A 22500-nucleotide genomic window follows, 5' to 3' on the forward strand; every position below is an offset into this window, starting at 1 on the left:
CTCTAAGCGGACAACTGCACGCCAGCTATGATTTCATTGTCGGTAAGTGATGCGATATACGTTTTTTTTATTATTGTTGTTTTTATTAGTAGTATTAGTATTCATTTTATCGAGCTATGATTTAATAGTCGGTAAGTGATGTGATATGCGTTTTTTTTTATTATTGTTGTTTTTATTAGTAGTATTAGTATTCATTTTATCGAGCTATGATTTCATTGTCGGTAAGTGATGCGATATTTTTCTTTGATTTATCTGTTTTATTTATTGTTTATAATCGAGTTTTGTGGTTTTATTGTCGGTAAGGGATACGATACTCATGTTTTTTTCTTCCTTTTTCCTGTTATTATCATTATTGTTTTATCAAGCTATGCTTTTACTGTCGGTAAGCAGGATATTCATGATTACTTTTGTTTTTTGTTCCATATGTTGTTGTTTTTTTAGATCAAGGTGAAGATATGCTTGTCAGGTTGACAGGTTTGGTGGACGGTAACTGTTTGATATGTTAGTGAACGATAATTATTTTAAAATACGATGCTGGTTATTTGCAGATACATCATTTTGTCTATGATAAGCTGAATGTAATATTGCATCAATTTTCGTGCTTACTTTTTTTTTCTTTTCTTAAATACTTTTTTTTCTCTACATGGTGTCTCATGTCTTTCACAGGTTTCATTCCTCTTCTTCTTTGTCTTCATTTTGACTAGATGTTTTGCATTGCTATTTTCCTCTCCCTTTATCTTCCTTTTTCCTTCTCCATTCTTGAAGTTTCGCTATTACCAAAAATGGCTGCCTTACCCATTGCCGTCTGTCTCTCTTTTTTTTTCTCTCTTCCTCACTATTTTTTTATATTCTCTCCTTTTTATCTTATTTTTTCACCCTCCCTTTCCAAAGTCTCTCGATGATGACGAAATCCAAAATGGCCGCCTCTCCTATCATTGCAGTCGGCGCCGGGAGTGGCGGAAGCGTCATGGCGTCCAGGTTATCCGAGGTTGAGGGTTGGCGCGTGCTGGTGGTGGAGGCGGGCGGTCCTCCTTCTGCAGAAACCTTCCTGCCCGCCTTCGTGCCGTTCTTCTTCCTCCCTGGCCACGACCTGGACTGGGACTACACCTCCACGCCTCAGAAACACGGGCTGAAGAACTTTGAAAACCGGGTGAGGATCGGGTGTCGTCATTTTTCTTTTCTTTTTTTCAGTGTTACGCACGCACGCACGCAACCAAACACACATACCCACATATGTATGTATATACGTACACATACATCTAAAGTATTAAGCTCTCCATGCCATGCATTTAAACCGCTCATGCTAACCCACCCCCTCTTCCTGCCGCGCCGCCATAAAAATAGATTAATAAATAACGATAAAAATTAACGCCCTCGCCGCCTGCAGATGGCGCGCCTCACCCAAGGGCGCGTGGTCGGCGGGTCCTCGTCCATCAACGGCCTGATGTACGTGCGAGGCAACCGACGCGACTTCGACCACTGGGCCTCCCTCGGGAACGCGGGCTGGGACTACCGGTCTGTTTTGCCGTATTTCATCAAGGCCGAAAATTACTATGGCGGCTTCCTGGGAGAGAATGGTGAGTTATTGTTGCTATTCTGCCTTTTTTTTTTTTGGACGGGGAGAGGGGTGGAGTATAGTGTAACCTTTGCCGTAAAAAAAAATGGTAATCACTTTTCGCTCTCTCTCATTCTTTCTTTCCCTCTCTCTTCCTTTCTCAATGGTGTGTGTGTGTGTGTGTGTGTGTGTGTGTGTGTGTGTGTGTGTGTGTGTGTGTGTGTGTGTGTGTGTGTGTGCGTGCGTGTGCGTGTGTGTTTGTGTGATTATGGCTAATATTCATTTTTTAATAAGAGAATTTTGGAAATGAGCAGCTCACTTGAAGTCTAATCCTCCTAACACGTTCGCGAAAACCATAGAAGAAAAGTTAAATCTGAATGATGTGTACCGATAGGAATGGCTAAACATTACGTAACAAAAACTTATGTTAAAGTACATATAGAGATTGTCGAGTTTTGGCTTGTTCATTCACTAATAGGATTTATCTGCAGCGCCTTATTTGCAATTTCTTGCTAGTAGTTGAACTTTTTGGCTGCCGAATTTCAAGTAATTTCAAGTTTAAGCTCTGCCCACACAGGCGTACCAACGTGTCCATTTAACTCGTCAACGTGTATGCGTGACCCATCGCCCAATAGACAAAATGCCAAATACTTCTTATATTTTATTTTGTAACTCTGAATTTGGCCTTTAAGGAGTATTTAAAAGATATTTTATAATAAATCGCGCGTGAAAATAGTTTTAGATTATATCAGAAGAGTATAATGTTTATTTTCAGGCTCAAAAGAGTCAATAAAACAATATAATTGATATCAAAGGCAACATTGATAAATGTCGTATAAATATATATTTTTTTTTCGTGACTTATATTTATCATTAAACTCGTAAGAGGCTGTTTCATTTTTTAAATACGAAACAAGAATTTACGTGAAAATTAATTGTATTACGTGTATTTTTTAGAATTATCGAAAGACGGATTGATGAATAAACACTCTCGAAGTTCAGAATCACAGCCGGAGCAATACGTTCGAATTCGTGGGTACATTTTGATAGGCAGTAAGTGATCTTTTAACAAAGCTCCACAAATACTAAAATATTACTTTTTCTTCCTTAATGTAAATTATATTAATGATACATAATAATGATAATAATTTTGATAATATTTTTTTATCCTTTTCGCCACAATACCTTATAATGATCGTTGATGCCTATTACATTTTTTTTAACCATTACTCATTCTAGGAACATCGCCTAACGAACCAAAAAACTTTCCCGGGGGTTTCGTCAACCTTATCGCTGTATTTTGAATACGCCACTAATGACCTTAGATATTAAGAAACCGTCGTGCCGTGTGTGAGACAGCTGGTTTTGTTCAAGCGGTACACTTTGACGCGGTGGTTTTAGCGTAGCACCGCCTACAAAATTGAAATAAGTATTTGGCACTGCAGCTAAAGCCTATTAAATGTTATTCGGGTCAATATGTATAACAGGGTATTGGCTTGCTTTCGAAACAATTTTGATATCTTTCTGAATGAGATCCATTGCTTTCAACGATTCTAGGTGTTGTTCATTGTGCAAATGATTCCTTGAGGAGATATGACCACCATTTCCATTGACTATCTTGATCTGATGATAGTCCCGATAGCAGTGGAGGGCATGAAGTATATCAGGGAAATTATGGGGTAAGACTAAAAAGCGTAAAAACACCATGAAAAACGCTGAAAATCGTCTACGGATCCACCCGCCATCTTTGAAAGCCTACGGGGCCAACTTTCGAAAAACTGTATGGGCATCCGACCAATCTTTCAATAAAATCTACGGCCAAAAGCCACCAAAAGCCCTTTGCGAACCCCTGGACACCCGTGGTCGTTAGACAACACATCTTAACCCAACATCCAACCTAACTTAACACCGTGGTACATATTCCCTAGCCAGGGCGTTCTGCCTCCCTTGGTTGTTCATGCCCCTAGCATTCCGTGTATACAATGTGCTCTATTGATATAATAAATGATTCTAATAATTGGCTCTGTGAAAACCACATATCTTTATACTGCGAGAACGCAGATCTTTTTTACATTACGTCGATTGTCTAAGTTTTGAATCGCTCTTTTCTACGTTTGAGACACTTAATGAGCTCAGCTATCAAACTGTGATGCTTACTAATATATATTGATTCTTCGTTGCTACTGTATAGTCTTAAGAATAACCAAAAATCGATTTAACACTGAAAACAAAACATTTCTCACCGGCGCTGTCAAAAGACCCGGTCGTGAAAAGATTATTGTACAGATCTATAAATAAATCTTAAAACCCGCAAAGGATGTATAGTAATCTTAAAAGAACACGTTAAAAGCTTAAATGTGGAAAAGCAGATACTGATAATTACCAAAATATTCTTTTGAAAAGCGCATAGTAATACATGGCATATCGCAGTAATGAGTTATGTGGTCAGTGTAGAATTCACCCTTGCAATGTAAACAAAATGATGTATAGAGTAGCAAAGCAGAAGGATAGAGCAGCAAAGGACCTACAACAAATCAGGCTGATAAAGGATGCTGAGGATAAGGTGTTGACCACCGAGGAGAAGTTTGCTGCTGAAATGGAGACACTACTTCGAAAGGCTGATGAATGCTGAAAACCCCAGGGAAATGAGAGAGGAAAATGGGGTGATGGCAGAAGTAATGGTTGCAGGAGTAATACTGAATGAGGTAAAGAAGGCACTGAAAAAAGATAAAGAAGAGCAAAGTTTTAGGACCAGACAACACTCTTACAGAATCATGGATAAACCTAGAAGAAACGGGGTTGGCGACCCCTGATACAGGGATAAGCCGAAAGACAAAGAAGAACGTAAGCAAGATGAGCAACTTGGCCAAAATGTGGCGATCTTCTCTGTTCTTCTACATATAGCAATCTTGGGAAACATTTGCATACACATTGCCATAGAAGAACTTTGTCTTGGTTTGTATCGTTCTATCATTTCATATAGAACGATACAAACTGCCACTACCTCCAACTACATATTGTTCTCATTAAAATATTTTCTTCATCATTCATTATTGCTAAAGTATACTTTCTTAATTGTATTGTAATATTTTCTTACAATAAACATATTGATGAAAGTAATCATTCGTTAGCAACTGTTCATCATATTTCATTTTCAGGTATTATTAATCATTAATTATATCAAAGCATGAGATTGGAAAATACGTCAACTCATATAGTATCTACAATTCATCTTTACTTTTCCATCACCATTAAAAACAAAACACACAAAAATACAGGGAAAAAAGGACATCCTGCCTACACAATACATTTAAGAGAATATAATGCATCACCTTAATCCCAAGCAAAGAATTTAAAAGTACGAACCCAGGAACTCGACAAAATCAACAAATGGCAGAGTTGTCTCGCCTAGGCCTGTGGCGATGGAGGATTGACCGAGGAGGCCGTCCAGGAAATTCGGGGCAGCAATCATGACGTTGGCGCTGGGTAAGACGAGCAAGCCAGTGGGGTAGTTAGTAGCAGTTGATAATTGTACAGCTACTTAGCTCGTTCATTAGTATGTTAACTTTATAGTATTCAATTCATTACTACAGACTGGTTAATTTCTGTATGAATATATGCATTTATGTATATATGTACACTCGCTACAAACAGTAGATAAAACCGAAACGACCGCTAGGAGGTGATTTGGAAAGGCTATTTTCAAAGCTGGAACAGATGTGGCTTCATAGTGTGTTCGAATGGTGTTTCGGAGTTGATATGGCTAAGGCCTCGTATCGTGCCAATATTAGCAATGGAGACTTCATAGACCATTTGTAGCATCATAATTACGCTTTACTCTGAGGGACTATCGTGAGCCGAAATATCAAAATTAGATATTTCAAAGCCAACCATGTTTCTGTGAATTTACCAACAGCAAGCAACTGGATCCACCAGAGACAAGACCAGAAGTGTGCGACTTAGATGCACGATGGAGATAGATCAAGTAAATGTCATTCAAAACCAAATAAATATGCTCTATGAAAGACAAATAGGAAGTTGCACTGTAGCATCTGAATATCATGAGCTAATGAAAACCCTTTGATACTCAGTGGCAACACCCCTAATTGGGTTTAAGAATGGAGCTTTGTTGGTGGTTAGTTGCCACATCCCTTTATGTGAATCATTTTCTTAGGTATTTATTTTTTTATTGTTTTTACTATACATAACTACCGACCACTTTTGTTCTACTTTGCATTATGCTGCATCACAGAAACTGCCAGGCTGTTTGAGTAGAGGCACAGCAATGGGGTTGGGGAGTTAACAGATATCGGGCCCGGGAGATTTACAGGGTATGCCTATGTAGAAATTCTGGACGAGATGTTTCTACCATCAGTGAGGGCCATGGTGTTCCCTGATTCAGAGCTATTTAACCTCATCAAGGATAAGAACCCCATTCACACGAGAAAAATCTTGAGGGCATGATTTCAGCAACACTCCAAGATAACACAGTACCACATCCACCCAAATCGCCACATGTAATTCCTACTGAGGATGTTTGAGCAGCCATGAGCAGACTTCTCCCAAGATCATACTTGTGGTCGTCATATCGTCATTACCCAAACAATTACATCAAGGGGATGATTGCACTCTAGTTAACGGCGACGTTAGTAGCATCCATACCACCAAGACTTGCTAACATTCGCCACGCTGGTGGCCATAACATGAAATATTAATTAATAATTAAAAGCATTATACATTTCAAAACGCTAAATTTGTCAAATGTTACAAAAAATAGCTATTCTAGGGGCATTTTTAAAAACTATAACCGGATCTATATAAGTAAAATTAGTAAAAAAGTTGAAAAGTGTGGCCCATGGGGGAGCAGGCCAGACCTTGAGGGGAGCAAACAGAGTCTAAGAGAGGGCAACTACCCCCCCCCAAAAAAAAAATATATATAATAATAATAATAACTGACACCCCTGTCTCGGATGCCAATATAATGTCGAGCTTCCAGCACTTTTCGAACCGTCTTCGTCGTCGTATTACGTTAAGTCAGAAAGAGTAAAGATGCCTTTTTTTGGTGAGTGTACGTATGTATATATGTACATGTGCGTGTGCTGTATGGGAGTGTATGTGTGTGTGGGGGGGGGTGTACGCATGGAAGACATGGGAGTTTCCCGAGGATGGCTGCTTGAAAGTAAAGGAAGCTACTTAGAAGAAAAGTGCATGCAATAGCAGAAGACTATTAACTCAATTTAGTGAAGACTAATCCAATCCTCCAGGGATGTTGAGAATGATAAAGTCCTATATATTGGTATTCCTTCAGAGTTGCATTTATTTACATCCAAAGGTCATTCGAGAGAGAATATCTATTAGGTAGAGTGAAGCTGTAAGAAAATTGGGTTTTTGAAGTGCTAAACTATCCCTGTCTAAGAAACCAAAACGAATCCACTTCTGACGCGACTAAACGAATAGGAAAAGAGAAAAGGTAAATAATAAAAAAGAGAGTCATGAGATGGGAAAAAAGTGAGATCTGGAAAAGGATTATTGGTAAAAGAAGGTAAAACGAGCAGGGAAGAACACAACCCTGGGGAACCCCAAAGAAGCTAGGGAAAAAGGAAAAGGCGAAGATAAAGAGCAGTTCAAAAACTAGACACCAGACTGCAGTGTTATTGGGAAGTCTGACTATGAGACAGCCTCCTGCCAAGCCTTGCCAAAAGCCGTGGGGATATTATGAGCAGGGACATAACGTTCCTAAATGTTCGTGTCAAGGGATGGGCGGAAGTCACTATGACTGGATGAAAAAATATCAACAAATCTTGCTGAATACTGGTAACTGGGAGGAAGGTTGTTGTCTCTAAATTTGGCAATTAGTAGGCAAACGTTATCGTAGTAGATTACGTTAAACGATGTTAATTGCTCGTTCAGAGACAAATGAGGCGGGAGAACGTTATCAAAAGAATGAAGAAGGAAACAAACTTTTTAATTTTGAAAAATCTGTTTCCTTCTTCAAATCTGTAAAATCACAGAATCGGAAAAAGAATAAGCTAACTATGGATTATATTTCCCCCAACTCTTTAGCAACGGAAAGATTTAATGAGCGGCTTCGTTCAACACAATAGTGAATGTAGTTGTATAATGCCTATAATAATCATAAAGTTGACATTGTCCTGTGCAAATGTGATACTACTTTCGAATTGGTAGCGAGATTTCATTAAAAATTTTACTAGAGGCTGAGGCTTGGAAAAGGTTAGGAACAGCTGGCTAGTACACTTCATCCCGGGAACTCCCGCTCCTCTCCGCAAACTAAAAGTCAAGCTGAAGAAATAAAGTAAATACTGCATATCTCATTGATACTTTAAAAAAAACATCATCACTCGCTGCCAAACCACAGCTAAATTTTCCTTCTTCCATTCGCTAACCAACGTATTAAATTGCATGATATATTTTATCCGCTACAGACAGGTACCGCGGACGGAGCGGGCCCTTGGCGGTGACCCCAGACTCTCCCGGTCCCATTTTTAAAGCCTTCATCAGAGGTGGCCAGGAATTGGGCTATTCCATGGTCGATTACAACGGTCCTGAACAGATAGGTGAGTGAATCCGAAGTAAATGAAGGGAGTCCATGGGTAACAAGCATGGTTTGCTGGCAAAGCAACTGTTACGGGAAATTGTTTTCATGTGAACAACATTCGTACTTAAAGGACAAGCAGTTCAGGATACGCATTTCCCATAACCTGATATACATGACGTCAATATTACCGCACACATCGCACGCAAAAAACTTTAATCATTTATCAAAGAGATCTTAGAAAAATCACAACCAAAGTCATCATACATTCGAACTTCAGGTTTTGCAGTCAACCAGTACACAGTCGGCAATGGCACGAGAGCGTCATCAGCGGAGAGTTACCTGCGACCTGTCACTTCCAGACCTAATTTGCATGTTCTCCACAGCGCCACCGTCCATAAGGTAAGTTTGTAAGGAGCGACGTCTGCTGAAGTCATTACCATGCTGTTGCTTGTGGCTTTGGGTTAAATTGTTTTAATGTTTGGTTACTGTCATTTTCAGATTATCTTTGATGAAGACAAGAAGGCCGTTGGTGTTCGGCTGCAGTACAGGGGAAAGGTTAGTCTCCTCTCTCTCTCTCTCTCTCTCTCTCTCTCTCTCTCTCTCTCTCTCTCTCTCTCTCTCTCTCTCTCTCTCTCTCACACACACACACACACACACACACACACACACACACACACACACACACACACACACACACACACACACACACACTCTGTCCCTAAATTTATCTTTTTACCTGTCTGTTTATCTGACTGTTTGCCTGTCTATCTGCCTCTGCCTGTCTCTGTGTGTCTGTCTGCCTTTCTGTATGTATATATATATATATATATATATATATATATATATATATATATATATATATATATATATATATATATATATTTTTTTTTTTTTTTTTTTTTTTTTTTTTTTTTTTTTTTTTTTTTTTTTTTTTTTTTTTTTTAGGGTTGACATTGTGAAATCACACGAGACTAAACAGGATAATGCTATACTCATATGCCAAAGAAAACCACCAAAGAAACCCCAACTGCATGATGTTTTCAGATGCTTACAATTGGCGCGCGTCGAGAAGTGATCGTGTCTTCAGGTGCGATAGGATCGCCCAAACTACTCCTGCTCTCCGGCGTGGGGCCCAGGACCCATCTCCAGCAACATCGGGTGGGAATATGTGCTAACGAAGTCTTATAATGGGCCTCTGAGCGCAAGTTTTAATACAAAGGGTTTGCGTCCGTAAACCCTGTTGAATGGTTTTGTGAATCGAGATATACCATTCGTCCAGCATATAGTATACAAAGATTCCTGGATAGTAAGAAGAGACTCCATGTTATTCCATATAGAACAAGTCCATACCAATCTCTATGCCAAGTTTCGTTTCCTCAGATAAACGTTGTGGCGGACGTGCCGGGCGTCGGGCAGAACTTCCACGACCACATAAACGTTTACGGTCTCACGTGGACAGTCCCGTTCGGAGCTACTCCTCAATCCCTAGGTCTTCTTGCAACCGCAGACATCTTCTCGCCTTCGTCTTTACATGAATTCATTAGGTCCAGGAAAGGTGAGCTTGTCTCATGAAGGCAACCTTCGTAAATAGAAAGATTGGTCGAAACATGTTTAAAAGTTTGGACAGTAGCATGTACAGAAAATACATATACTTCACGGAAAATTCTAGTATCCGGCTTGAAAATGTGACAAAGCATGAAAGCATCTTGAGAAGAAATACTTTTTCCAGGTCCACTGACTGAGACACCGCTTGAACTTCTCAACGCTTGGGTGAAGGTATCACGAGGAGGTGACCCCCTCTGGACAGACACGCAGATTTTCTTCAATGGATTCACAGCAGGGACAGACTTTGGTCTATTTTATCCATCACTCTGGGGCATGGACAGAGCTGTATGTTATTTCTTCGTTTTCCTTAATATCAGGTTGATAATGATGTAATCGGGAAATAAATGTAGTTATTTGTAACCTGCCGAGTAAGATTGATTCATAATTGTGTTGCATTAAAAAAATCGTCCCTTGACATAAATATTTTACGCTGTCGTATATTAATAGTAAATGAACATTACAATCTATGCATGCACTTCAGCTTACACAATACTAAAGTGGTTTTACGAATAGCTGTAAACCAAATTCAAGCACGGTCAGTACATGCCGAAGGTATAAGAAAGAAAATGCATATACTTGACATTAGTCTATGAAGCACATGTATTTAATTTTTCAGTTCTTTAAAGAACATTACAAAGAGATCGTTGGTCGGGAGGGTTTTACCATCAGACCAGTGCTTGTGAGACCAAAGAGCCGAGGATCAGTCACTCTTCTCTCACGTGACCAACACGACCTCCAGCCATTGACCCCAACTACCTGAGTCACCCAGATGATGTGGCCACGCTCGTTAATGGTAACCAGCCTCTCGTCTTTGCAATTCCCTTTTCTCTTCTTATAATTGCAATATGCTTTCCCACTTACCATTTTTTTCTGAAATGAAACTGAAGTACGTTTTTGCCTTTTATCCATCTTAGGTATAAAGTTTTCGTTAGCACTGGGCAACACAACTGATTTTACCAGAACTTACAGAGCAAGGTTCTTTAGTAAGGTAAGTGATAATACATATAAGGTAACAACTGGAATATATGATTATTTATGCTCTAAATGTTAATTACGGTAAAAAAAACTATATATTTTTCTTCATAAGACTTCCCTACTCAACAGCCTTTACGTGGTTGTGAAAACCTACCATACGGGAGTGATCAATACTGGGCGTGTTATGTACGTCACATGGCTTCTTCCTTTCTACACTTTGCCGGCTCATGTAAGATGGCACCGTCCTCAGACCCTTTAGGTGTTGTGGATAACAGACTAAGGTAATGGAAAACGATATTATCAATGGAAAGCTTGTTGGACTAAATTAATAAAAAAAAATTCATTCGTGTATTCTGAAGTCTGCATCGCCATATTACTGCATTCCCTTGGGCATAACATTCCATACCTGTTTCATTCTACCTCAATACTAACTCATGTACAAGTTTTTTTCACATATTTACTTCTAGCAGGGTTCCTTGGAGTAAATGGAAGAACATATTTTTTTTCATAAAGTTATCTCTAGAAGGGGTTCATTGGTTCATCGGAGTATAAGAAAGTACACAGCCCTTTTTCATGAAGTTATCTTACCTTTTGCAGAGTTCGTGGAGTAAAAGGACTGCGTGTAGTGGATGCTTCTGTCATGCCCTCTGTTACCTCTGGTAATACCAACGCACCTGTTATTATGATTGCAGAAAAGGCTTCCGATATTGTTAAACAAGACTGGAATCAACGAGTGTAGAATGATCTGTGATATAATAAGGTATAAAAATCCTTTAAATTTGTATGTGGACTATATTGTACATCTTCCAATATATGTCACACTCGATGCTGAAAATACAGATAATAAATATGTGCCATATATTTTACAAGTAACCTTTATAACAAATAGTAAATAAAGGAATTTGAGATGCTATCACTCTTGTGACCCCAAAGTATAAGAGCATATAAATATTACTGATTTCAGCGAACAAGAGTTGTAAATATTTCTAATACCCCAAGAACAATGGATCAAGACACCCAAGAATGAAATATCAGTTGTTTGCCAGACAAATACTCTGACATTACCAGTTTCCAGTCAAATAAGCATTAAAATAAATTGCCAAACATTCAAAACACATCATGTGATTTACTGCAGTGTAATTTTAATATCAAAGCCTGTGAATACTCAGTCTTCAGGAAACATTGCTTCAACAGTGTTTTGTGTTTGCTGTGATTTTTTATATTTCTTATAAACATTAGACGTTTCATATGATTTTTCTTATTTCGTATAAATACAATTCTATGCAATTAAGCAAGAAATGGGAAATAAAAGTAAATCTTTATAGGAGTCTACCTCTGGGTCTAAACCAATATAATCCACAAAAATCATTATTGTTAATTGTCATCCTTATGAAAATGATCAATTCTTTTTGGGTGGAATGAAGCTCTGGAAACCATGTGAACACCCTATTAATTACAAAAATTATGAACAACTAGTTATTTCAAATGAATTATTAAAAAGCTTTGTTCTATTTACTGAAAGATATTTACTTAGTTAACAAATTGCTTGTATTATTTCTTTTTTTGCACTTTAAAATATCAAAGGGATTTATTTTATTTGTTAATTAAATATCAGTTCATTCATTGTTTTCATTTATGTGATATGACTGCCACTCCTTCATGTACATTTATTTTTACATACACACAAAAACTGCTGAGGTTATTCCAGTTTTTTTTTTAACTTTATGCTTAATTCCCTTTTTTTTTATCTGCCAATAAGAAAACTATGTAACCTTCTTCAGGGCAAAGAAAAAAGAGACAGTTTGAAGAAAATTTATTATTATATACTATTTCATAATGGAAATCCTGTGTCGACAAGGCATTGCATGTGCTAGACAGATATAATGGTCTCTGCTCATCTTTAACAATCATAGCAAAACATAAACCATTTCCGAATGCTTGTATACCTTTCGTGAATTAAATGTATTAGTGATTTTTAATATATTTATCACAAGACACCTACTCTTTAACATATATGGATAGCAGGATAATGATCATTTCATATAGTGTAACATCATTTCATACTTCCTATGGAAAAAGTAACATCACTAAAACCTGTTAATGTGCTAAATGAAAATTACACACACTTGTATGTTGTGTTATTTTAATCAAGCAACCCTAAAGAAAGTGAGTATGTGAAACCTCTCATGCAATACTATTAAAATTACCTGGAATGGTGCTTCAACTGTGTACTCTGAATAAAAAAAGAATGAAAATGCCTGCACATTGGGAATACCACTTGTCCATCAATGTGAAGTCCCATGGTAGATTAAGTAACTTGTAAATAAGATACAGAGCAAACACTGACAACCTGAATTCAACAGATGACTTCTACTTTAAAGCTTCCGTAAAGGTATATGCATGTGTATATGTGTTGCATATATATGTAAGTGCTTGGGTGTTTTTTTCACGTGTGTGTCTGTTTGTCCTGTGTATGTGTATATGTGTATATATGTATGTGTATATGTATATAAATCTGATATGTTGTCCTATAATCATTGTACAAAATGAAAGAGTTTTACATCTATCCTGAATTATCATGCCAACATCAAACATAAAAAATAAAAAAGATTTTTGCACTACGCTGAAGAATCTTTTACAACCATTACAAAGCATCCTTTCTCATAAGGAAAGAAAAGAAATAAGTAAAAAAAGATGCTTGAAAGGTGTTTGAGTGCACAAAAAAAAATTACAATATCATAAATAACTGAGTCACTAACACGATTTAGGAAAATACATTATAAGTGTTAATGCCGATACAGGAATGATGTACAAGGTAATTTACCAACTATTCACACAGCCTGGCGATAAAGTATCAATAAATAATCACTGAGGCACAAGTAGCTCTACAACATGTATGATGTTTGACCATGCTGGTGTGAGGCTTTGGCTCAGAACATTAAGAACTGGGAGAAGAGAGACGACCCCTGGCATGAAGCAAAATTTCTTCTACTCCTCACTTGGTTTCTCCGCAGCTTCTCCACCTTCTCCCTTAGCTTCTTCAGCATCTTCTGGTTTACTCTCAAAGTTATCACCCTCTTTGGGCTCTGCTCCAGCATTATCAAAGACAATCTCCTCTGGGTCTGGGGCACGGGGTAAGAATTCTTCCTCCGGGAACATTTGGGAGAACACTGACTGTGCCTGTGGATAAGAATGGCACTGTTAAATACCAACAGTAGGAGAAACAAATAAAGGCTGCATGTATGTTTGTAGACTGAACACAAGTGTGCAATGACTGAATCCATAATCATTCACCATTGTTCAAGAATAACTGGAAGGAAAGAAAGAAGGAAGAAGGAAAAAATACATAATAATAATAATAATAACTAAGTATTATACTCCATCATCACCAAGGGACTCCTGTCTTGAGAATATTAAAGCCCAAGTAAAGCCAAGAAACTTATCATACAATCCAACAAACAAACAAATGTGAATAAATGAATTACAAATGAAGATAAATACCTGAGAAATAGCAGAATCATAATCCAGCTGTGAGTCAGGTCCTGAGCAAAGATGTAGGTTGGAGGTGCCGCATGAAGAGAGGTCGACACCAGAGAAGTCCTCCTGTTATAGATATATATAAAGATAAGAGTGAGCTGTTGTAATATGAAAAGCTAGAAATTTCTGAGAACTGCACTTACCTACCATAAACAATTATTAACTATGAAATAGACCAATATTCAATTTTGGACTGATATTGGTGAAATTGTGTGATCAATGCACAGTATGTATGTTTAAAGATAACTTACATTCTTAAGTAGCTATTACAAGTCTAGCGAGTTATTAAATGAATCCCAAACATGTGACATTTAAAAGGCCAGGTAATGCTTAAAGGTTGCACTGCACATATTAATGTCATATGAGGAAGGCAAGATGGATAGCACAAGCATGTAATTTTCATGGAAAAATAAACTGCAATGTTAATTTCTTTGTTCTAATGCCTCATAATGGCAAAGAAAAATCAATAGTTGTATTAATTCACAAAATCTATAAATAAATAAACATACATATAAATAAACATATAAAAATAAAGCAATAACAACAAACCCCATAGAGGCATTTAAGATTTATAACAACTTGAATGCTCCCAGGAATGAAATTACCTGATTGAAGTATAAAGACCACAAAATCTTTGGTTTATCTGAGTCCTCATCTGTAGCAAACAGTTTCTGTACGGGTGATTTGAAATCATCCTCAGCATCATATCCAAGGCATGTCATGTGAATGCAATCTGCAAACAAAGAATAAAAACCAAAACTTTTATGAAGACTATACAAAAGAAGAGAGAGAGAGAGAGAGAGAGAGAGAGAGAGAGAGAGAGAGAGAGAGAGAGAGAGAGAGAGAGAGAGAGAGAGAGAGAGAGAGAGAGAGAGAGAGAGAGAGATTGTGCTTTCAGATAACACTTTCTTGTATCTAAATACTAATTTCATATCTTTCCTAGACTGCTACAAAAAAAGTTATAATGCTATAATAAGATGGAATAAATATTTTTTGTTATGCTGCTCTACTGGAATACTAACAAAGGTCTTTAGGGCAAACTCCTGATCCACTCCCAATCTCCAACACATTGATGGGCTTAGTGTTCCCATTCTTGGCTGGGAAGCGCAGGAAAGTCAGCTGCTCCTTTTCATTAGGCATAATTGACCTGAAAAAATGAAAACCCAAGATCAATCAGAGGCAAAGACTTATCATTATTATTATTTTTTTTATTATTTTTTTGTTTATTATTTTTATTATTTTTATTATTTTTATTATTCTTATTATTCTTATTATTCTTATTATTCTTATTATTCTTATTATCATCATCATTATTAATCAGATTTTTACTCAGTAATATTACCCAAGACTGAAAGCCTTGTGCAAAGTCAAGGTCTTACTTGTCTGTAATGAAGATTGCTCTTGATATACACTGTTTTGTAGATACATTCTTGGCTGGAGCATAATTCTGGGGCGCATAGTCAACATCCATTACCAAGTTAGAACACCTAAAACGCTGTCCTTCAGAAATGAGCCCCGCACATTTGCCTTCTGCATTAAATACAATGGATGAGACACCCCTCCTAAGTACGTACGTGCCTTCAAACACTGCACAAAGTCTGAAATTCAGAAAAAAGATAAGATATCCAATTATTTCACGTTTGGTTCATTCTGATATTTCTAGATCATAATGATTTTCTCTTTTTCATGGACAATCACATACTATACACCTAAAGGTAATGAAAAATAACATCCAAGAGACAGACAAACAAAGCCTTCATCCTAACCTGCAGAAAGCCTGAGGAAGTTCCCCACATCCATACATGGAAAAGAGGAAGGGAGTTGTCCCATATCTTCCTAAACTGGAGAGGAAGAGCTTCATCTTCTCCAGCCCCTCACGGCAAGTCGAGTCCTTCGGCACCATGGCAATAGATTCCGTTACATAGTGAATAAGGTTGTCAGTCAGCTGGCGAGACTTTAGGAAGTCTATGAAGGGCTTGTCGTTATACTCTGGAAGAACATTACATTTATATTTAGTGAAATCACTGGGAGACCCAGAACTAAACCCTAAAATTATGCTGAGAACATATTATGAAGAAACACACAAAATTTAAACCCTTTGATCTGGATGACGTGACCATCATGAAAAAATTTGGCTTGAGGGGCTGGTGATGTGAAAATGCCATCAGGGAAAAATTTGGCTATGGGCTGGGCAACCTGAACTTGCTGCTGTGAATGTATCGGCTAAAGGCTGGGGTGATGGGAAAGACTCGGAGTGAGTGCATAAACCTCTTGGAGAATGATTAGACTCATTTGGCATTTAAAAAAGGGGCTTTTGCATTATTTCCATCAATAAACAAGTGTGGAATTTAATGTCCATCAGCCATGACTGGAAGTGCATTGGCTCCAAGTAGGATGCCATTTCCATGCTCAGCATCCTATTCCAGGCCACTGTAACTGGTAGCACAGGTTCTATTACAAAAAATTAAATATTACAAAAAAGACATAGCACAGGTTCTATTACAAAAAATTAAATATTACAAAAAAGACATAAATAAAATGTTACTTTTTGTTATCATTCTTGCACTGAGTCATAAGCCTACTAAGAGAGATGACATGGTGTCTATGCAAGAAAGAGCCTATTACCATCTGGATAAAGCAAATCAAATGATAAATATGAACATTGGAAAATAGCAAAAATGCTAAAAAAAATATAAAAAAAAAGGCCGATACATAAAGACAGAAAATAACATTGCAAAGGGAAGGCACAGAGTCTTGTCACCACACACAAGTGTTCATGTGCGAATGGTCAACAAACTGCACACCCATCAGAGTGGCTGCTCACATAAGCCCTAAGCCTATATTTTGAGCCATGCAATTGCCATGAAGCGCCCGGATCCAAGGGGTTAAAAGCAGATAAGTCTTTTGAGTCCTTACGCTCACAGGGGATAGAAATTTATTTAATCCTTTTAAACAAACACTTAACTAAACAAAGAAAACTGACCTAAACAAACAAAATTCCAATCCAAATGACCTATGTAACTCCAGCCCTTAAGTGAATAAAAAGCAGTAGCATGAGAGCCACTGAAAAAGGTACCAACCCACCTTCAAACTGCTCCGGATGCTGATCGTAGCTCTGACACGACTCCAGTACCTTCATCAGCAGACGCTTTTCTACCAGAGAAATGCTGCTGGCTGTGAAGACATCACTTCTCGAGCAGGGCACCATGACCAAACTCTCCTCTTCCGAAGAGGAGCCGTGCCAGGTCAGAATTCGAGTGATGCACTTGAACTCTGCATATCTGTGTACGAGAGAGAATTTTCTTTCTTAACAAGTCAACTATGGTTTGTTTGGAATCATCATCATAAAAACTAAAAAATATTACAAACACACACACACACACACACACACACACACACACACACACACACACACACACACACACACACACACACACACACACACACACACACACACACACACATGTGTGCGTGTATGTATGTATGTGTGTGTATATATATAATATATATATATATATATATATATATATATATATATATATATATATATATATATATATATATGTACGCATACATGTACGTATACATGTACAGAGATAGATAGATATATATACACAAAATTTCACATAAACAATTTAGAGGAAATAACTGACAACAACGCTCATTCACACAAATAAGCTTCTGATCCAACCTTGCAACATTTGATGAAATTAGAAGTTCCACAAGAGCACCACGTGAATACAACAGCTGTGGATGAAAATCAGATTATAAAACACTTAAAGTTATGCAGAAGACACCAGAAAATAGAAACACAGATGAACTAAGTATCCAAGAACAAGAAGGTTGGATTTTTTCTACAGTCCAATCCATCAAATGATATAAAACAATAAAATCACAGGCAATCTTATGCTTTTTCTTAAAAAGTAAATAATATGATAACAAACATATTAAGAGAAGCAAGACAAATATCTATTCTCTCGTAAATGTACACAAGACCCACCTTTGGGGTCAGATCTAAGTTGAATTTTCTTGTCAGTTTCATCATAGCCTCTTGAGACCACTTCTTTCTCTCCTTCTGTGTCTCTGCGTCGGCCTCAGGCTTGGCGCCCCCCTCAGCTTCACTCGGTTCCTCAGCTGGTTTCGCCTCCTCAGCTTTCTCGGCAGCTGCTTCTGCTGCTGGTTCCACAGGTTCTGCACTGGATTGCACCTCCTCATTCTTCCTGCAAGGTTTGCAAATATGCAACAAAACAATTAAAAATTGCCACTAATAGCTAATGAACAATTTGCTACCTTCCATGTTTATGACAGACTGAAAAATCATTTAAGATCAGTAAAACTATTGGTATTCTGTAGAGTTTGCTATTGAAATATATACATATAAATATACACGTGTCTATATGTATGTATGTGTACACACACATGCACACACGCAGGCATATTTACTTACGGGATATGCCATTCCTGTTTGATTTTGGAGTATCCCCGATTGGGATCACACGTAGGAACAGCCTTTTCTCCATCATCTAACTCGCACTTCTCTGTCAACAGAACAAAATTTCTGAATGATTTCAGGCAATGTCATAAGCTTTCCACAATTTAACGTAAGGAAAATAAAATATCTGAAGTCTCGGAAAAAAAGGCATAATTATATTTGTCAAATAATTAATATCAGAGTAATTAATAGTATTCACTGCGACAAATGTAGAAAAAGATTTAAATGAGTGAGTGTCTTTGCAGTGCAAGAGCGTATTTGATCACCTTCAACTATATCTCGTCTCAGAAATTTATGTATTTCTGACAACAATATAATCAAAATATTGGGAAAATATCCGTTCTCACTCATACAATTCTCTAGATATATAAAGTCAAGGCATCTTTTCCTCTAACCAGGAAAGAAAGAAGAACAAAGAGCTAGAAAAAAAGAAAAGAAAAAAAAAAGATAGTGGGTGGGGAAGAGGAGAAAAAAAAATGTTTGTCATGGAGATTAAGAAACGTCACTCCTTACCTGCTTTGTTATCCTTTACAGCACCCTTGTCCAAGCCCCCAATCCACTGCTCAATCCCTTGTAGAGTAAAGGAAGACCATTTTCCTCCATAATAGTCATTTCTGTCAAGTAAGGATGAAATCTTATTAATCAATGGTCTTCAGCTTTTTAATAATGATGAAGAAAAAGAAAATCACAAAACAATACTTTATGCAATAATAAAATATAAGAGGAAACTATTTTAATGTGCTGATGAAAAAATATATAAATAAAAGAAAGGCAGATACTACAAAGCTAAATGAGCTTATTCTAATTTCCTAGCTTCACTGCTTCTGCTGGAAAAATAAATAAATAAAGAAATGAAAAAAATAATAATAATAAATAAAAAAAAAAAAAAAAAAAGGACTCCATATTCATCATTACAAACCATACAGCCAAGAATAGCACTTACTGATCAATATGTAGGACCTTCTTCCCAATCCTAGCTGAAGCTGCTGCAACAATGCATTCTATCAACCCTGCAAATGAAGGACTAACATCAAAATTTTGATACACATAAACCTTGATAAAAACAACAACTCAAGAATATTCAAGGAGAGAGAGTAATTAGGAAGAAAGGAAGGGTTAGGAGTAATCCATTTCCTCATAACAATGATACATCTGCAGCCCTTTTCTGAAATACAGAAAGTGATCTTTCATAAGGGCTTCATGCTGGTTAATACCCAAGATGCTTTCCACTTATACCCCTGGGTTAAATTTTTAAAATCCAAAATGAAAGAAGGGAAAAAAAGAAAGAAAAGGAAGGAAGAAAAAGATGAACAGTTGTAAAAACTTTTTTATTGCTTTCCACACGTAGGTTACAATCAAGAATGTACATTTTCACTGAATATATAATAAAAAGTAGAAACACACCACTTTGAAGCCTGTCTTCTTTGAAAGTACAAGTACCATGCACTGTACACAATCACTGGAAATGGTTTCTAATATCAATGCAATTAATTCACAATGGTACACGCCAACAATACTCAAATGCTTATTTTTAAATAGTAATATTTTGTATAGCGGAGCATCGAGTACAGTTATAAGCTTGCTTACATTCTAATTTTGTTTTAGATTTTCATGGATTATATAAGTAACTGAGATAAATATGAAAAAGAGATCAAAGAAATAACTGGTGAGGTCACGAAAAATTTGGCTAAAAGCAGGGAGATTTCTGAAGGGGCTCTAGCTTTATTTCCATCAGCAAATGCGGAATGAACGTATCATCCATAAGCCATGACTGGAATCGTACTGTTCCCCATGGAGGACACGATTTATATGCTCAAGGTGCTTTTCCTGCCCCCTGTGACCAGTGGAGCAGGTTGTTACAGAAAGCTGAATATTACAAATATTCTAAAAATGACACAAATAATAAAATGTTACTTATTGTTTTTGCACAGAATTATTGATTACTTAGAGAGATGTCTATTATCAAATGATGAATATAGATCTTGGAAAACAGCATAAAAGCAAAAGCTTAAGCAAGGAAAAGAAATATTAGCATTTTCAATCTTTTTTATACTGGTATAAAAATATCCTTTGGATATTCATAAATTCATATCAATACATAATGTTATTATCAAATACTGAATGTACGTTTGCAGCAAGCTGAAGTCTGCGTATGTGTACCTAGCACAAAATGCTGACATCAGAAATTTATCCCTTAGCGCTTATGCCTTTCCTACACCAAGAAATAAAAAGGTGTACTCTAATGGTCCTAATGGCTAATCATTCATGCATGAATACTGTAAGCTTACTCACTCCAACTGACCCCTCTGCACCCTCCTCTTCAGGGGCAATCCCCTTAAAGTGGAGAGCAAGAGATCTGCACACCATCAAGCCTAACTCTGGAATTGATCTTACTTGATGATGCACAGGAGATATAGAGACATGAAGGTATAATGATGTATAAGGATTGATGAAAAGAAGCAACAAAGAACAAAGAGAGATGCATCTAGAAAAAAGAGAAATACAGAAAAGGTGTAAAATAAAAGAACTCATACAAAGGGGGTGGGGGAAATTAACAGTGAATGAAATCAATGAGATAAATACAAACTGGCAGAAACTTCAACCCACAGTATCAACAAAGATATATATACAATTGAAATAACTTTCCTGATATATCAGTGTCATCCTTGCAGATTTGCAAGGAAATGAATCTAGTGAACCCTAAATAATAACTTTAACTGACATCTTCAGGTTAATTTTTTTCATTTACTTTGCCTTCTTTAAATGATTATCATGGCTATTTCAGATCGACATTTAAGTAAATTAGACACTGCCTTTCATTCTCTCTTTAAGCTCTAATCATATAAAAATGACAAATCTCAACAAAAATCAATTTCCTTAAAATTATAGCAAATTACTGATACATCAACCTACTTGCTCTTTATAAATTGCAGCAGTCCTGTCCTTCACTTACTTTCATAAGGAAAATGACCAATTCTAAGACTGCTTTAAGGTCAGAGATTTAACCCTTGGTTCTGGGTACGTGCACTGTCCACTGTATTTTCCTTTTTTTTTACACATTTTGTTGACACTTAGATGGCTTCACAAGCACTTAGAAACCACAGAGTCACAGTTACTAGGCCTACCTGATCTTACATGATTTTCTCATTACTGGACTTTTTTGGTGATCTTTTATTCCTATTGCTAATGTTATTATCATCTTCATTATCAATACTTTCTTACCAATAATAAAAGTTATAAAAACATAAACTTTTCAATGCAAAACCCTAATGAGTGGGGTATACACGTAAAATTAGGTAGGCCCAGTAACTGAGTACTCGGTGACTTTATGCGTGTGGAGCTATCTTGGCATAAACTAAACTAATAAAACAAAACCACAGTGGATAGTGCCTGTGTACATAAGCTCAAGATGTCAAAGGGCTTCAAGGCTAGTCTATCAAATAATCAAATAAACTTGCAGTTAAAATCTCAAAAACCTAAAACTTGAAAAAGAGGACCATGTAGCAGAGGTTTCCATTTTTTCTTTTCCCATTTACAAAATAAAATTAAATAAATAATTGACTTTCAAGTTCACTCCATCTCTTTTTTTTTATTATATCTCTAACTGGTACATTTCTTTTAATTGTACATAGAAGATTTTCAATTTTTTTTTTTTTTGCAAGATGGGCTACAACTAATAGTATTTACCTTGGTAGTTGGCTGATGAATAATCACATAATTAATCTTATGAAATTAATTATCTAAAAAATCAATAAGCTGTAATAGCAGTTCTAAGATTAA

The 22500-nt window shown here is 36.8% G+C and overlaps 2 protein-coding genes across 2 annotated transcripts in view; one reads left to right on the plus strand and one right to left on the minus strand.

Moving 5' to 3' along the window:
• Nucleotides 1–12819, plus strand: part of LOC119575492 (glucose dehydrogenase [FAD, quinone]-like) — a 13105-nt gene extending 286 nt beyond the window's left edge. Inside the window, 14 exon segments of the mRNA XM_037923148.1 lie at nucleotides 1–42; nucleotides 942–1150; nucleotides 1388–1577; nucleotides 7999–8130; nucleotides 8389–8510; nucleotides 8610–8666; nucleotides 9156–9269; nucleotides 9492–9666; nucleotides 9841–10001; nucleotides 10333–10447; nucleotides 10450–10509; nucleotides 10631–10704; nucleotides 10821–10972; nucleotides 11289–12819. The exon segment at nucleotides 1–42 is cut by the window's left edge and continues 286 nt beyond it. Coding sequence (XP_037779076.1) covers nucleotides 1–42; nucleotides 942–1150; nucleotides 1388–1577; nucleotides 7999–8130; nucleotides 8389–8510; nucleotides 8610–8666; nucleotides 9156–9269; nucleotides 9492–9666; nucleotides 9841–10001; nucleotides 10333–10447; nucleotides 10450–10509; nucleotides 10631–10704; nucleotides 10821–10972; nucleotides 11289–11430 — 1745 coding nt within the window. The 3' untranslated portion in view covers nucleotides 11431–12819.
• Nucleotides 12490–22500, minus strand: part of LOC119574970 (rab proteins geranylgeranyltransferase component A 1-like) — an 11311-nt gene continuing 1300 nt past the window's right edge. The window contains exons 2-13 of the mRNA XM_037922269.1: nucleotides 19664–19730; nucleotides 19234–19334; nucleotides 18676–18766; nucleotides 18229–18448; nucleotides 17920–17975; nucleotides 17313–17509; nucleotides 15995–16217; nucleotides 15608–15826; nucleotides 15251–15375; nucleotides 14834–14961; nucleotides 14193–14294; nucleotides 12490–13871 (exon numbers count right to left, since the gene is read on the minus strand). Coding sequence (XP_037778197.1) covers nucleotides 13680–13871; nucleotides 14193–14294; nucleotides 14834–14961; nucleotides 15251–15375; nucleotides 15608–15826; nucleotides 15995–16217; nucleotides 17313–17509; nucleotides 17920–17975; nucleotides 18229–18448; nucleotides 18676–18766; nucleotides 19234–19334; nucleotides 19664–19730 — 1721 coding nt within the window. The 3' untranslated portion in view covers nucleotides 12490–13679. The remainder of the gene's footprint in view (nucleotides 13872–14192; nucleotides 14295–14833; nucleotides 14962–15250; nucleotides 15376–15607; nucleotides 15827–15994; nucleotides 16218–17312; nucleotides 17510–17919; nucleotides 17976–18228; nucleotides 18449–18675; nucleotides 18767–19233; nucleotides 19335–19663; nucleotides 19731–22500) is intronic.

The sequence above is a fragment of the Penaeus monodon genome, chromosome 7, assembly GCF_015228065.2.
Source record: "Penaeus monodon isolate SGIC_2016 chromosome 7, NSTDA_Pmon_1, whole genome shotgun sequence".
In the NCBI taxonomy this organism is placed as follows: Eukaryota; Metazoa; Arthropoda; class Malacostraca; order Decapoda; family Penaeidae; genus Penaeus; species Penaeus monodon.